The sequence below is a fragment of the Anarhichas minor genome, unplaced genomic scaffold (genome assembly GCF_050575085.1).
Source record: "Anarhichas minor isolate MPS153535 unplaced genomic scaffold, ASM5057508v1 ptg000030l, whole genome shotgun sequence".
In the NCBI taxonomy this organism is placed as follows: Eukaryota; Metazoa; Chordata; class Actinopteri; order Perciformes; family Anarhichadidae; genus Anarhichas; species Anarhichas minor.
In genome coordinates, this window is record NW_027466476.1 from 10,400,478 (window position 1) to 10,413,716 (window position 13,239).

A 13,239-nucleotide genomic window follows, 5' to 3' on the forward strand; every position below is an offset into this window, starting at 1 on the left:
AGCTGCAGCAATAGCTTTAATTCCAGCAGGCTGCAGACTAAAAATGAAAGCTCTGCTTTTGTCTGAACTCATTGTTTCTAAAATGAGCTTCAATTCCATGTGTTCATTCTGCCCCGGTTGTCATACAGTAAACTGCATACATTTAGGAAAGCTTGACAGGCGTAGCAACAGTAGCTGAGCTTCTGGCCTCACACCAAGTCCTAAAGTCACAGTCTCTCGTCGGAGGCACTTTGACGTCACTCGGGCATTAATCTAAATATAAAAGCACCCTCAAAGGAATCCCCTCCCCGACAACGAGCACATGTCCGTGTAGTGGAGACGGGCGGAAAACAGTGTCAGTGGTGTTCCTGAATTCTGAGCTAAATCCAGTCACACAGGAGGATGTTGCTGGTCAGCGAGTCTTTGTGGGGGCTGCTGCCTCTGCCTCTGTGGACGTCCTCTGAGGGTCGTTGAAATTCACAGGCTGTCAGAGGCTCTGCTGCTTCTGTTTCCGTAGAGACAGCAGAGGGATGGTGGGAATCGAGGAATGCAGCGGGACACCAGCGGTTGCATTCCCGAGTGCTTGGAGATCCATTCATGTCTTCGTTTAATGGGGAGAAACTGCTAATTAATGGCGAGAAACGTCACCTACTGAGTTGATTTTTTTAGATTTATTTTTAACAAGTTTAATGAGGCGATTAACAGGAGGAGGCAGTGGTGGGAGAAGTATTGTACTCGGATCTTGACCTGGAGTAGAAATAGTAAAACAGTGAAACAAGTAAACAAGTGAAAAGGCTCAAAATCCTACTTTAAAATACAGTATACTGAAAGTACCATCTCATTATGCAGAACGGTCCATTTCAGAACCATATTTATTACATCACTGGATTATAATAAGTGATGCGTTAATGTGCTCATCACTTTAATATGCTGGTAAAGGTGGAGCTAATGTCGAGACTTAGTCCATATTAATCCATCTCAATGTATTACAGTTCAAAGTACCATAAAGTAGAAAAACACTCAAAGTACCTCAAAATGTTACTTCAGACCAGTATTTCAGTAAACGCACTCAGTCATATTCTACCACCGGGTATATGGTGTTATGAGAGCAAAAGGAACAAATTGAACAATTAAAAAAGAAAACATTTGAATTTTATTCATAAATTTACAGAAATCCAATGAAAGTTGATGTTAATGAAACGTACAATATTATAGATGTAACACGTGATGCATTCTATAAGCCCAGATGTGCTATTCACCAAAAAACAATAAAAGGGAAATAAAGAAAGGAGAAATGGAACAAACTTTTTATAAAACATGAGCTGGAGATTAAAGTTGTCTGAAAATATTTACTGCACATCAGATTTGGGCTCATTGGATAATTGGCTCATGCTATCAGAGTCTAAATACATCTAAATAGAGAGGAGACAACTGAAACGAGCACATGCATTCAGGCTGTTATTGTGATTAGCTCGAAGATTCACAACAACATTTTCTACACAGTTGGCAGAGAGTATGTTTTGACAGGATTGTATATGTCTGAACTGATATATATATATAATATATATATGTATGTATGTCCCAGTTATGTGTTCCCAGAGTTCACCTGTCAATCATACAGTCAAATCTTTTTTCTTTAATTATTTTTCCATTTACTGTTTTTGATGATATTTGAGTCTTTGATTCTTCCTTCATTGTAGAGCAACTAAATGCCCATGATGCATCGGTGATGATGATGATTGTGCTGGACGTACCCCAGAATTTACAATAAGTCACTTTTCAGTATGTTCGCTGCAGTAGGTTTACATAATGTATAAATGTTTTATATCATCTGTTTGTTTTCCTTTTAGGGACAATAAAGTTAAAGTTGACATTCTTACCACAAACGGGTCTATTTAGCAGCTGTTCTGGACCTTTCGATTATATCTCAAGATCTTCTTTCGCAGTTTGATTTGTCATGGGATTGCGTGTAATCATTTCAAGTTTTCCTTTTAAGCACTTTAAGAACCCGACGTTGGCTTTAAAGTTGAGGTTCAATTCTTAACTTTGGAAACAGCAAGTGAGAAAACAGTCTCACTGCTGTCCAAGGTCCCTTTATAGTTGCTGTACTGGAGCTTTTGATCATCTCGCATGCACCACAAACCTGATAAACATTCAGAATATGACAACCATGTTTTAAATTATGTCAGATCCCAGCGCTGCCCTCCCTCTGCTGGAATGTCTCCTTTCTAGCGCCCAGGAATTTTATTGCCCTACCTTCCCTCTGTTGTGGTGACACTGGGGGACAAAAAAACCCCCGGAGCTGACCCCCATGGGGGCATCTGCTCGGCTCACCACCTAGATGCACATTGTGACTCCGGCATAACTTCGCCGTCGGACGTCACGAGTCATTGTGTCGGGGCTGTTTTTTGTGTCTCGGGACAAAGCGTGAAAGAGAGAAAAGAAAACAATCCAGATGCCTTCTCTCCGAAATGGCCCAGCTTGCCCCCTTTTATAATGCAAGTGGGGGTCAGCATTGTTCGAACGCGCCGATAGTTGTCGTTTTAGAGAAACCACCTTTCAAAGCACATACCTCCGTCTTGTAATTAGGTTAGCCGTTCCCCTCTGTCTGGACCCTCTGATGGCTCTGTCCTCTCATTGCTCTCACTCTGTAGAATTATACAAATTACACTCACGTGTTGGAGCTATGTACTCATTGTCTTTGCCTGAGTACCAGTTACCTAAACCCGAGGCACCCACGGGCTGCAATTAAAGACTTTGGAAACAATGGGTTCTCACCGCAGATTACATTTTTGTTTTTCTTGTCTGCTCCTTGTAAATATCTGGCAAAACATGTTCTGTGTTGCTGAATCATTGCTGAGAAACACAAGAAACCAACAAACAGTCATTGCCTTTGAAGACATTTCCAGATGTCCAGATGCATTTTCTTTTAGATTAGAAAGTGTAGTGAGTGAGTATGAAAGAGGACACGTAATATTTGCGAGGGACAGTTGCTTAATTTGATCGCATTTGGCTCCCTGCCCTCGAACATGAAGCAAATGTTTCACTTCATTCTAGTTGTACATGAAGATGAAGATGTGGTAGACACAATCCAGCAACCTGTCTTAATGATGCTTTTTGTGGCATCATTTAACCATTAAATCGATGGTGAAATAAGTACTCAGGTCCTTTTTACTTTTAAGTAGCAGTACCACACTGTACTCCATTACAAGTAAAAGTACTACGTGGTCTCACCTCCTGACTGAAGCTATCAAATAAATGTTGTATTTGAGAGTAGCAGAGACTTAAATTGTACTTAAGTTCATTAAGTATATGTACTAATTTACTTTGTGTCACGGAATAGAAGTGAAAGAAGAAGTTCACGAGAGTAGGAAGGGAGTTTTATGAGAACAGCATGAACAACAGGAAATAGGGTGGGGGCTCCTGCTGTTGTTTTGAGCCCATATAAAATGTAATGACAGCAATCTTTTCACTTTCTTTTTCCCCCCCTCCCAAAAAAAATGGACATGAAAAAGGAACAATAAAATCCCTCCTTGTAGCCTCTCCAGTAAAATCCTGTTTCACACGATCTGCATACAAATCCAATTGTGCCGCACGGGCCTGTTTTCAATTTGCCTCTTCTGATTCGCTGCCAATTGTAACAGCAACTTATTTGTCTGGATCTGTGGTTGCGAGCAAGACCAGATGTTGGACTCTGAGAGGCCAGATGAAGGAAGTCCGAGGGTCCACTGCGGCGGGTCACGGATGAACAGGATGTTGACACACTAACAAACCTCGACTCGGTCTTGCTCGTCTCCCATGCTGCCCTGCTCTCTTCGCTGTTCTTCATCACCGTACACTCAGTCTCGACCATTTGGACCCTTGTTTATCCCCCCCCCCCCTTTCAGCTCGCCTCCAGCCAACCCCGTCACCTAGTTTCTCTCACCTTTCCCTGCCGGTTCCTCTTCCCCATGCGCCCGGGCCATGAGGCGTGCAGATGTGCTAGTTAATTAGGTTTCCTTATCTGCCGGCAGCTCACCTACAGGCCGAGCCGTGAGGCAGACTCAATCACAAACCATAACAACGACGGCAGCTAGGCTTGTTATTCTTCCCCTCTGACTTATCGGGTCATTTAATGAATTCTGCAGCAGAATGAGGAGGCAGCTTCGTGTCATGGCAGAGTGAGAGAGAGGGAGAGAGGGAGGGAGAGGGAGGGGAAAATGAACAGAATGTCTTGACACAGCCCTCTAACAGCCCTTTCGTTGTGCCCAATAAAAGCAGTGATACATGATCATGTGTCTTCCATATGTGATGCTGCAGACTCACACAGCGTGTCGGGACTCCATCAGTCCGACAGTCCATTCTCTCTCTCTCTTTCTCTCTCTCGCTACGAACCACGTGGGGGGGGGGGGGGGGTTTGGAGATGAATTTGTTGGATTTTCTTGTTTTCGGTTTGTCTACAGTGAAGCGGTGAATCCGGAGCTTGTCAATAAAACACTTGTCTAGACGTCTGGTCTCAATCTCGCCTAGAAGCTGTTAAAAAAGTTTCAGTTGATAGACGTACGTCTATATTGATCCGAGCTTTGTTTTAACGTTATTATATTTCAGTGTGAACATTGAAATTCAGTTGAAATGATGTTTGCATTTGAGTCCAGAATCAAATCTCAAGTCCTTTACATCAAATCCAAGTCAGTGTCTTCACGAGCAAACTGAAAGTCAAGACTTTTTTGGAGCTGCGTTAATCGTCCTTTCATTGCAGAGGCCTTTGTGGAGTTGTCATGTTTCACTTAAAGTTAATGTCCGAGTCGGTCTCGAGTCTTTATTTTTGTGTCCTAAAATCCTGTATATTGTGATGAAGATCACGGTTGCGTGTATAAGCCTTAAGTCACACTCAAGTCCAAGTCTCAAGTCTACAGCTTTAGTTCCAGTTTAAGAACGTCTCACACCTCGGTGCTCCCTGGGAGGACTCGCTGTTTCTGGACCATTTTGGATCGAGCTGCAGAGATGAATCGATTAGTTGTCAACTATTAAATTACTATTATCGACTATTTTGATGATCAGTTTATTGCTTTGAGTAGATTTTTTTAAGGAGAAAGAAAATGCAACATTGTCTGATTCCAGCTTCTTAAATGTGAATATTTTCTGGTTTCTTTACTCCTCTGTGACGGTAAACTGAATATCTTTGAGGTTTGGACTAAACGAGAAGTCTGCGGACGTTCTCTTGAGCTGATCTATTTTATTTTACCATTTTGTGACATTTTATAAACCAAACAACTAATCGGCAGATCAATCAACAATGAAAATCAATTAACGGTTAGAAACGATCAATTCCCAACTGTGTTCTCGAGATGTTTTGCATGTTCTCCTGTGATGATAATCCTCCATGCACCAGCAGGACCATGTACTACTGGAGCTGTGTTTTCATGTCACTTTTCATTCAGACTTTGGAAGAGCCTCCCTTTTATAGCTTTGTGTCAAACTTTTTGTGCGATTCTTATATCGTCTCTTTTTGTTCTCCTATCTCTAAAATGATTTCCAGACATCTTACTTAATTACATAGAGGCTATATGACGAATCTCTGAAAGACGGCTGTATAATGATGTCTGATTAGAAGATAAAATCCACATTGTTCTCATTCTCTTTGTCTTGTCTGGCTCCTTATACGTTCTACATAAAGAAATGAGCAAATATGAGAAAAAGAAAATCAAGCAGTCTGCCTGCAGGACTGATGAAGGTTTCATCTCCTTTCATGTTTCCCCTCATCAATACTGGTGCCTCTGACCAAGGCCTCTCACCTTTGAACAAATGTAACGAGATTTCTCTCTAGTGGAGGTCAGCTCTGTATAAAAGCTGCTGAAACTTCTTTCGAGTTCATGACAGTGAAAACTTCAGCTTCAAGTCAAACGGTAAGAAGTGCAGATGTCAAAGGTGAAAACCTGAGGAGTATTTCTATACATTATGTACTTTACTTTCCCTCCAGAAAGGTCAATACTGCTTTTACCCTCAGGTGGAGGCTCATGGTCAGCTGGTCCGGTGCAGGTGGAGCTGATTTATTTTGCTCACGGATACCACAGAAGCCGTGGTGGAAAGTCCATTTCAAGTACTGTACTTAAGTACACTTTTGAGGGACTTGACTTTCCATTTTATGCTGTACTTTATACGTTGATATCGCAACATTTCCTCATATTAGAAAATGTAATCTGGACGGTATTATGTTTCCTTCTAAATGTATTTTCTGTTGTCTAAATCAGTCAAAATGTGTTGAACCAGCTTGAAATATTTCACGAGAGCCTCTGAAACCAAACTAAACTCTTCACAAGATTTCATTTAAATAATGTAAATAAGGCCCACAGACATCAAATGATCCCATATTTAGCAAACAGAACATTTTTAAGGGTCACCATTTTGAGAAATTTGCTACCAATTCTTGGCCTTTTGTTGCCACCATGTTGCAACCACTTTTCTAATTTGAAATAGAGAACGCAAACAGCCAAACGTGCACCCCAAAAAAAACAATTATTAAAAAAATACGTGTTGCATTAGTGATATTTGAATGTTGCTGTTCCAGTCGGAACTGAAACCAGATGACGCTGCGTGTGCGTTGGTGTGTTACTTGTGAGCGCACATGGATCTGTTGTTTCACTGCGGGGGTGAAAGTTCGACTCGCACATCAAAATTGCAACCACTTGTAAAAAGTTGGAGATGAGTCCTGTATTGGTACTTTTACTTTGGAGGATCTGAGTATTCCTCTCAGCTGCTGGAAAAATCAAACCGTATCCCTCCACACCTTCTGGCAGGTTGGAGGTGTTTCACTGCAGCACATGTTCACGTGAAGCCATCAATATTTATGAATTCAGTCATTATGATTCAGAATGTGTGCGCATGAAGCATTGATTCGGCCGCTTGGAGACATTTACGCTAATGTATTCCTCCCTAAAGTTTAGCCAGATCTCTCTGCTGGTCGGGGCGCAGTGTCCCTGAGTTTCTGTATTAGTATTCAGACGCTCCCACTGAGCCATTCTTCTTATGAAGGCATGACATTCCCTGCCTGAGAGAGCCTTGACGTGGAGAAGAGAGAGAGAGGGTGAGGTGGCTGGTGTGCAGTAATGAGAAGGACTACAGTTCATATTATTGGAGATGATTGCTAAATTTCTTACATGCAGCTCTCGCTCTCTGGAGCTTTTCAGTCAGCTGAGAGAGTTCACACAGTTCATATGAGGAAATTCAGTTGTTTGAATATTTTAAGACTGGCAGTCATGAGAAATGTTGCAGAGTACAGTAAAAAATAAAAAAAGCATCTTCTGCCAAACAAAAACATTTCTTCCAAAATCCAGAGTTATTTCAGTTATAATCAGTGTCTAACTCTTTGATTTAAATATATATATTTCATAGAGTATGTAGTGCAGTATTATTACCAGTATCTGCTCCTCTTTTTTTCTCATCATAGTTTGAGTTGTGGAAGAGTGCCTCTCCTTGTTCTCCTGTCCCACCATGTGTTCAGATGAGGAAGGGTAGGCATTATGATTATTATTATGATTATTACTAATATCAGTATTAACACGTAACAGCGCTGTGGTCACGACATCAACCAGGGGCCACAAGATTATTTAAAAAATTAATTTTACTGATGAAATATACTTTCACCTCTTCCATCTAATTTAGGCAATTACCATAAACGTGTAACAGCTCAACAAAATAGCTAAACAGACAGTAAAACTACTTGTTATATGATTATACATATTCTTTTATTTCTTATTTGTTTTTTGTTCGTAATCAGTAAGTAAAGTACGAGACCCTTCGCTAAGTCCCGCCGCCAAACTCAGACTGACCATTCACAGCGTAGCATCGTTCAGCTCCAACCAGGGTCCGAAAGTTAGCCGGCTCTGCTCTGTAGACTCTCGAGCAATCGTTTCATATTTTTCTTAATTTTTTTTGTCTAGTTTAGTGGATTTGAAGCTAGTCGTGGCTAAACATTGTGTAATAGTGATACTTGTTACCCGGAGAGGTTGGAAGGAGAAGTACATTTCTAAAACTGAAGTGTTGGTTCACTTTCACACTGTGATCTGTAGCTTTAACTTTTTTAACTGTTTTTTTATTTTATCTTTCAAATGCATATTTCTGTCTTTCTCTCTGAAATTGCTTTGTTGATTTTGTCAACAAAAAAGAGAAAAAGTGCAGTTAGTGACAGTGTGGTCTCCATGCTAAGTAGCTCTGACAGTTTGACAGAGCAGCAGCGGTGTGTGGGGGGGCGGGGCTTAGTGACGGGGTCATTTTCGTCACTGCTTATAAACTATACATTTAAAGTTGAAAGAAACTAAGTCATCATATTTATTTATTTTTAGCTGGCTCATTCTAGCCTGTCCTGGGATGAAGTTTGGGGGTTCTTCCTCCTCCTCTTCCTCCTCTGTCCCACTCCATGTGTTTCGGGCTGGCGGACAGGGCAGCATGACGTCACGCAGGGTTGGTCTTGCCCTTTTATTAGCCAGGGGAGCCAAGTGCCAGGTTGCAAGATCTCCTGCTCCACACTGCAGAGCTCTGTCCGGCAAGCGGCAGAGGGGATGTCCTACTAACTTCCACCCCAAAAAAAAAAAAGCAAAAAAAAAAAAAATAACTTTCTAGAAACTTTCGGTCAAACAGACAAAAAAAACAACCAAAACACTGACTGACTGACTGACAAAGTGTCGCAACTCGCCTCACTCCTACTTTTATGAAACTTTTACACGTGTTTTTATTTTGTTTTTAAAAACTAAACCAGAGGCTGCACATCTACGTTGATCACCTTTGAATGAGCCGCTCGCGTTGAGAGTTCTTTATTTTCGTCAAAGACCTTATTTTTTAATTTTTGACGTTGGGATAAAGTCGCTTCTTTATCATTGAAAGACTCGTGATGGCTGTCCTGTCACTAGCGTTACTCCTCGTAGGACTTGCATTGACTTCAGCTGACAAGGTAAGTGTCCGCATCGCCTCACAGTCAACTCCTTTTCTGAAACCGTTTCTTCTCTCCCGCTAATATTAACACCGAAGCGGAGAAGTGGTGGCCGACACGGCAACAGGTTATTTATTTATTCTTTTTTTTTTCCAAACTTTCGCGTCTGAGGCTGTGTGAACGCGCACACTGCTTCCTCTGTGAAATGCATGTTGACACTGCACACGCGTGAGTTCAGCCTGTTACATAAGACGTATAATAGAGGCATTTTTGTTACACTTTTTTTTTTTTTTTTTTAGATACAAGCAGCTTATACAGTAAACTCTCCGCTCTCTGACGTCTCTCACTGTCAGATTATGATTTCCTCTCCGACTTGTGCCGCATTCTAACGAGCTCTTTCTCTCCCTCTTACAGGCTGGTGAAGTAGAACGAGAGGGTGAGTCCTGTTTATCTTCTTCTTCTTAATAGTTAGGTGTAAGTACATGAGAAAGTAGAGAGAGGACAACCTTGGTGCAGTGAGATCAAAGTGGGAGGGGGAGTCTGTGTGTGAGGAGCTCTGTAATACACCCCCCTCCCCTCCTCCTCTTCCTCCGCTTATTCCCTCTACTATCACCCCCCCCCCCCCCCCCCCCCCCACACACACACACACTGCCCTCCACTCACACTTATACATTACACGAGCAAACTGCTTCAAGGGCTTTGTTATACAGGAAAGAAAATTCCACTTCTAAATCCCGCACATCTGTTCTCCATTCTGAGGTTAAGAAGCGAGTGAGCTGCAGCAGCGTCCACGTAGGATCCTTTTACACCCGCCGCTATCTTCCGAGCACCTCGAGGGCCCTCACACAGCAGCATGACAGCAGCTGCCAGTTGGACCGCGGCGGGGCCTTCCTTTTTTTTTTGTCGCTTTCTAGCCCGCCACCGTTGGCTCTTCTCGTGGCCCCCATTATCGGCCCCGTAAAAGCAGTCATTTCACCCATTTAGTGTGGTTTCTCTTCAATTTTCCTCCTCCAGCTTTGCTTCTTTTTCTTTTTTACAAGTTAAAGTCAACAGGCCTCATGCGAGAACCACTTGTACGGACAGATCATGTTCCCAAGTGGTTTATGGGAACTTCGTCGCGTCCGATCATTTTCTCCTATTAAGAGTTTTCCCTTGGGTATAAAACTGATTTAACGCCATGAAACAGTTGTTCTTTACACTAGTCTGAATTACTTTATTATGCAAATGGTTAAGTAGTTGTCTGACAACTTCCAGCTCTTTTTTTAACATCATTTTCTGGCCTTAATTAGAAAAGTAGAACAGACAGAAAGGGAGGGGACGATGTGCAGCGAAAGGCCACATGTCGGATTCGAACCCCGGCCTGGGGACATGGGGCTCTCACTCTACCAGGTGATCTAACTGGACACCTGAACATCTGTCTTTCCATCAGTCACTGTGTCGTCCTCTCTCATCTATCTCTGTGACTGTCATGTCACCTTGACAGCACAGGTTTTTTTATTTTTATTGAGCAGCTTCATGTCAAATCATCCCCTCTTCATTTCAGACACATTGCAGCACCGATGCTCTCATGCTGTCTTTCCCACTAATGGAGTGGAACAGGAGGCGGCCTTATACCGCACATTTCGCGGTGATTGTTATGCTATTGATCACGCCTCATGAGCACGCTCCTCCTCACGGACAGGTGCCGTTTTATCAGGTCGAAACGAGCTATTTCAAAAGAGTTTTGGTGAATCCCACTTGGAACATGCACAAGCAAACTTTGCATAAAGAGAGTCAGAGAAATCTGTTCAGAAGAAGTTTAGTGGTTGAGTTGCAAGTTTTTTGTCATGTTCTTGATTTGTAACGTGAAGAATTAGGATGTTCAGGTGTAAAAGGAGGCGAATCACACTCTTTTATTTTGGTTTCTTCGGGTTAGAACAGATCACTTTTCTCCTCTCGCTTGAGCACAACACGTTCATCCATCAGGTGGTCTTTTGTGGTGCGTTCAAGTTCCCATGCTTCCAGGTCGAGGTGGCATTTGGTGCTTACAATTGAGTGCCACATTATACAGAGCGGTTAGTTTGAACGTCTCTGACAGCTTGATGGAGTAGCAGAGAGGGGGCAGGGCTTAGCCGAGTGTCGAGAAGAAGAGCGTCTTTGGAGTGCTGCCATTTTGCACCAATGTTCAACAATGACGAGCAGGAGGAGAAATCCATCACAGCAGAGAAAGATGGACCAATATATATCCCCTCTCACAGTAGCGAGAGGTCGACTTCTAGTGGCTGTACTTGTAGTAAGAGAGGACTTTTACTCTTTGTCTGCACACCGCCTCTGTAAAAACCATGAAGTTTGCTTTGCTGAGAGAAAAAAAAATACGAGATGATAACTAGAAGAGCACTCTGAGAGCACAGACCTCCACCAAGGCCAATCCTCTCCAAAAGTGAACGGGTTCGTCCTCTGCACCCTTCCAAGTCTCATGAAAATAAGGCCGGTGGTTTTTCCCGTAATCCTGCTGACAAACATACAAACTGAACCGAAAAACATAACCTCTTTGGCAGAGGTAATAATATTAATACAAGGAAGACGAAAGAGAAAAGAAATAAAGGAGAAAAATCGGATAAGATCTGCATTAAAGAACATACATGAACCTAGTTCCTGTAGAAACCCTCGATGGAATCCAGGAACATTAGGCCTCAATTAGATTTAAGCATTAATTGTACTCAATTTCAAGTTAGTTAAACTGATGACCACTGCATCATTGTTATTTAAACATGTCCTCTTCACCATCTCTTAGTGAAATCCCATCAGTGTTTTGCAGGATTGCGTGGACTACACGTGTGCAACCTTTACAACAGGCCCAACCTTTGTGATGTTAGAGATAAATCAATGTTTCTAGACTAGAAAACAGCACAGAAAATGGATCTTCTGTCAATATAACTACCAAACAGTTTAACGTTTGACATTACAGTCGTTCACTGGTGTGCCCACATATTACAAAAAGCATTTCTCTAAACGCTTGAACACTTTTAATGTGAAGCAGCAGCCGTAAAGAAGTAACTTAATTCACCTCTTGACTTGATGTGCAGCGTGTGAACAGTAAACTGGTGTTAGTGACATTCAAATTCTCTGGATTACATGCAAGCCTTTCTGTGAATCCCTTGTGTTTGTGTAAGCGGTCCAGCGTGGGAATGGCAGACTCCGCCATGACCAATACAATCCACTACAAAGGAGGATAATTACTGAATGCGAATAGATTCCATAGCTATTGTTTGATTTTTTTTTTGAAGGATTAAAACTTTAATAAACTAAACTCTAATTTGATTTGAATCCAAAATTTTCGTGCCTTTAAGAAAAGATCAAAATAAACGTGAGCTGTAGGTCTGAATAAAGTAGTACAACGTACAGAAATCTGCTCTTTTCCTTCTTCCGAGGAGGAGGAACGGCTCTTGAGATTAGACCTGGGCCTCTAGAGGATTAAGCGGTGAAACGCCGCTCCTTCAAATGCTCACTAATGAACACGGCTAATTCTTGGCTCCTCTTTGACTCGTGGCTCAGCAACTTTTTCATCCCTTAACGATTTCTCACGCCGGCTTTACTGCAGCAAAGCAAACTGTGGGGAGATGTGTAACATCAGTCCTCCGCATGCTGCACAAGCTTCTCTCGCCAATCGGTATCAAACAACCAACTCTGTGCCGTTGGTGTTTGCAGAGAGAGTTAAGTGAGCGTGAGGTAACGGAGGTATTTACCCCGTAAAAATAAGACCTTTGATGGTTTTTGCATGTTCAAAACCAGACACGTGCCTACAGTTTGCTTTGGTTCTGGAATATGATGAAGGTGCTCTGTGTCAACGTTTACCAAGTCAGTGTGAGGAAGCTGCCTCCATCCCATCCCATCGCTCCGTGCGTCATTTTATTATTATTATTATTATTATGATCATCAGATTGGCTGATTTCCCTCAAAAGCTCGTCGATCGCATGTTTTTGACATCACATGTCTAGAAAGCGAGCACACACTATGATTTGTAAAGTATGGCATTTCCCCAGATGTGTAATTTTGAGTTTCACCATTGACACCTGTTTGAATGTCTTCTAGTCAAAACCTACAAGATGATTACAGGGTTTCCAGATTCACATTGCATTTATTTTTCCAACCAAAACCAAACCAAAGATCTCAGAATGTGTCTGCCGTCTGCACACATTATGAAACCCGAAGCAGGCCTCGTGGACATTCCCTTTAAAACTGAGTGTTTTCAAAGCCCACAGATTTCCTGCTGCAATTGAGTCGACCACAAATTAACCAACGAACAAGAGCCTGAGGGTGAGCAGAGCATTTTGCCAAGATGATACTGAAAACCATCCAGTGTGTGACGCACATTT

General features: G+C 42.1%; 1 protein-coding gene across 1 annotated transcript in view; it reads left to right on the forward strand.

The window, feature by feature from the left end:
- The first annotated feature begins 6,962 nt into the window (after window positions 1–6,962).
- The window catches only part of adamts3 (ADAM metallopeptidase with thrombospondin type 1 motif, 3), a 115,578-nt gene continuing 109,301 nt past the window's right edge, over window positions 6,963–13,239 (forward strand). The window contains exons 1-2 of the mRNA XM_076104702.1: window positions 6,963–8,905; window positions 9,299–9,320. Of these exons, the coding sequence (XP_075960817.1) occupies window positions 8,846–8,905; window positions 9,299–9,320 (82 nt within the window). The 5' untranslated portion in view covers window positions 6,963–8,845. The remainder of the gene's footprint in view (window positions 8,906–9,298; window positions 9,321–13,239) is intronic.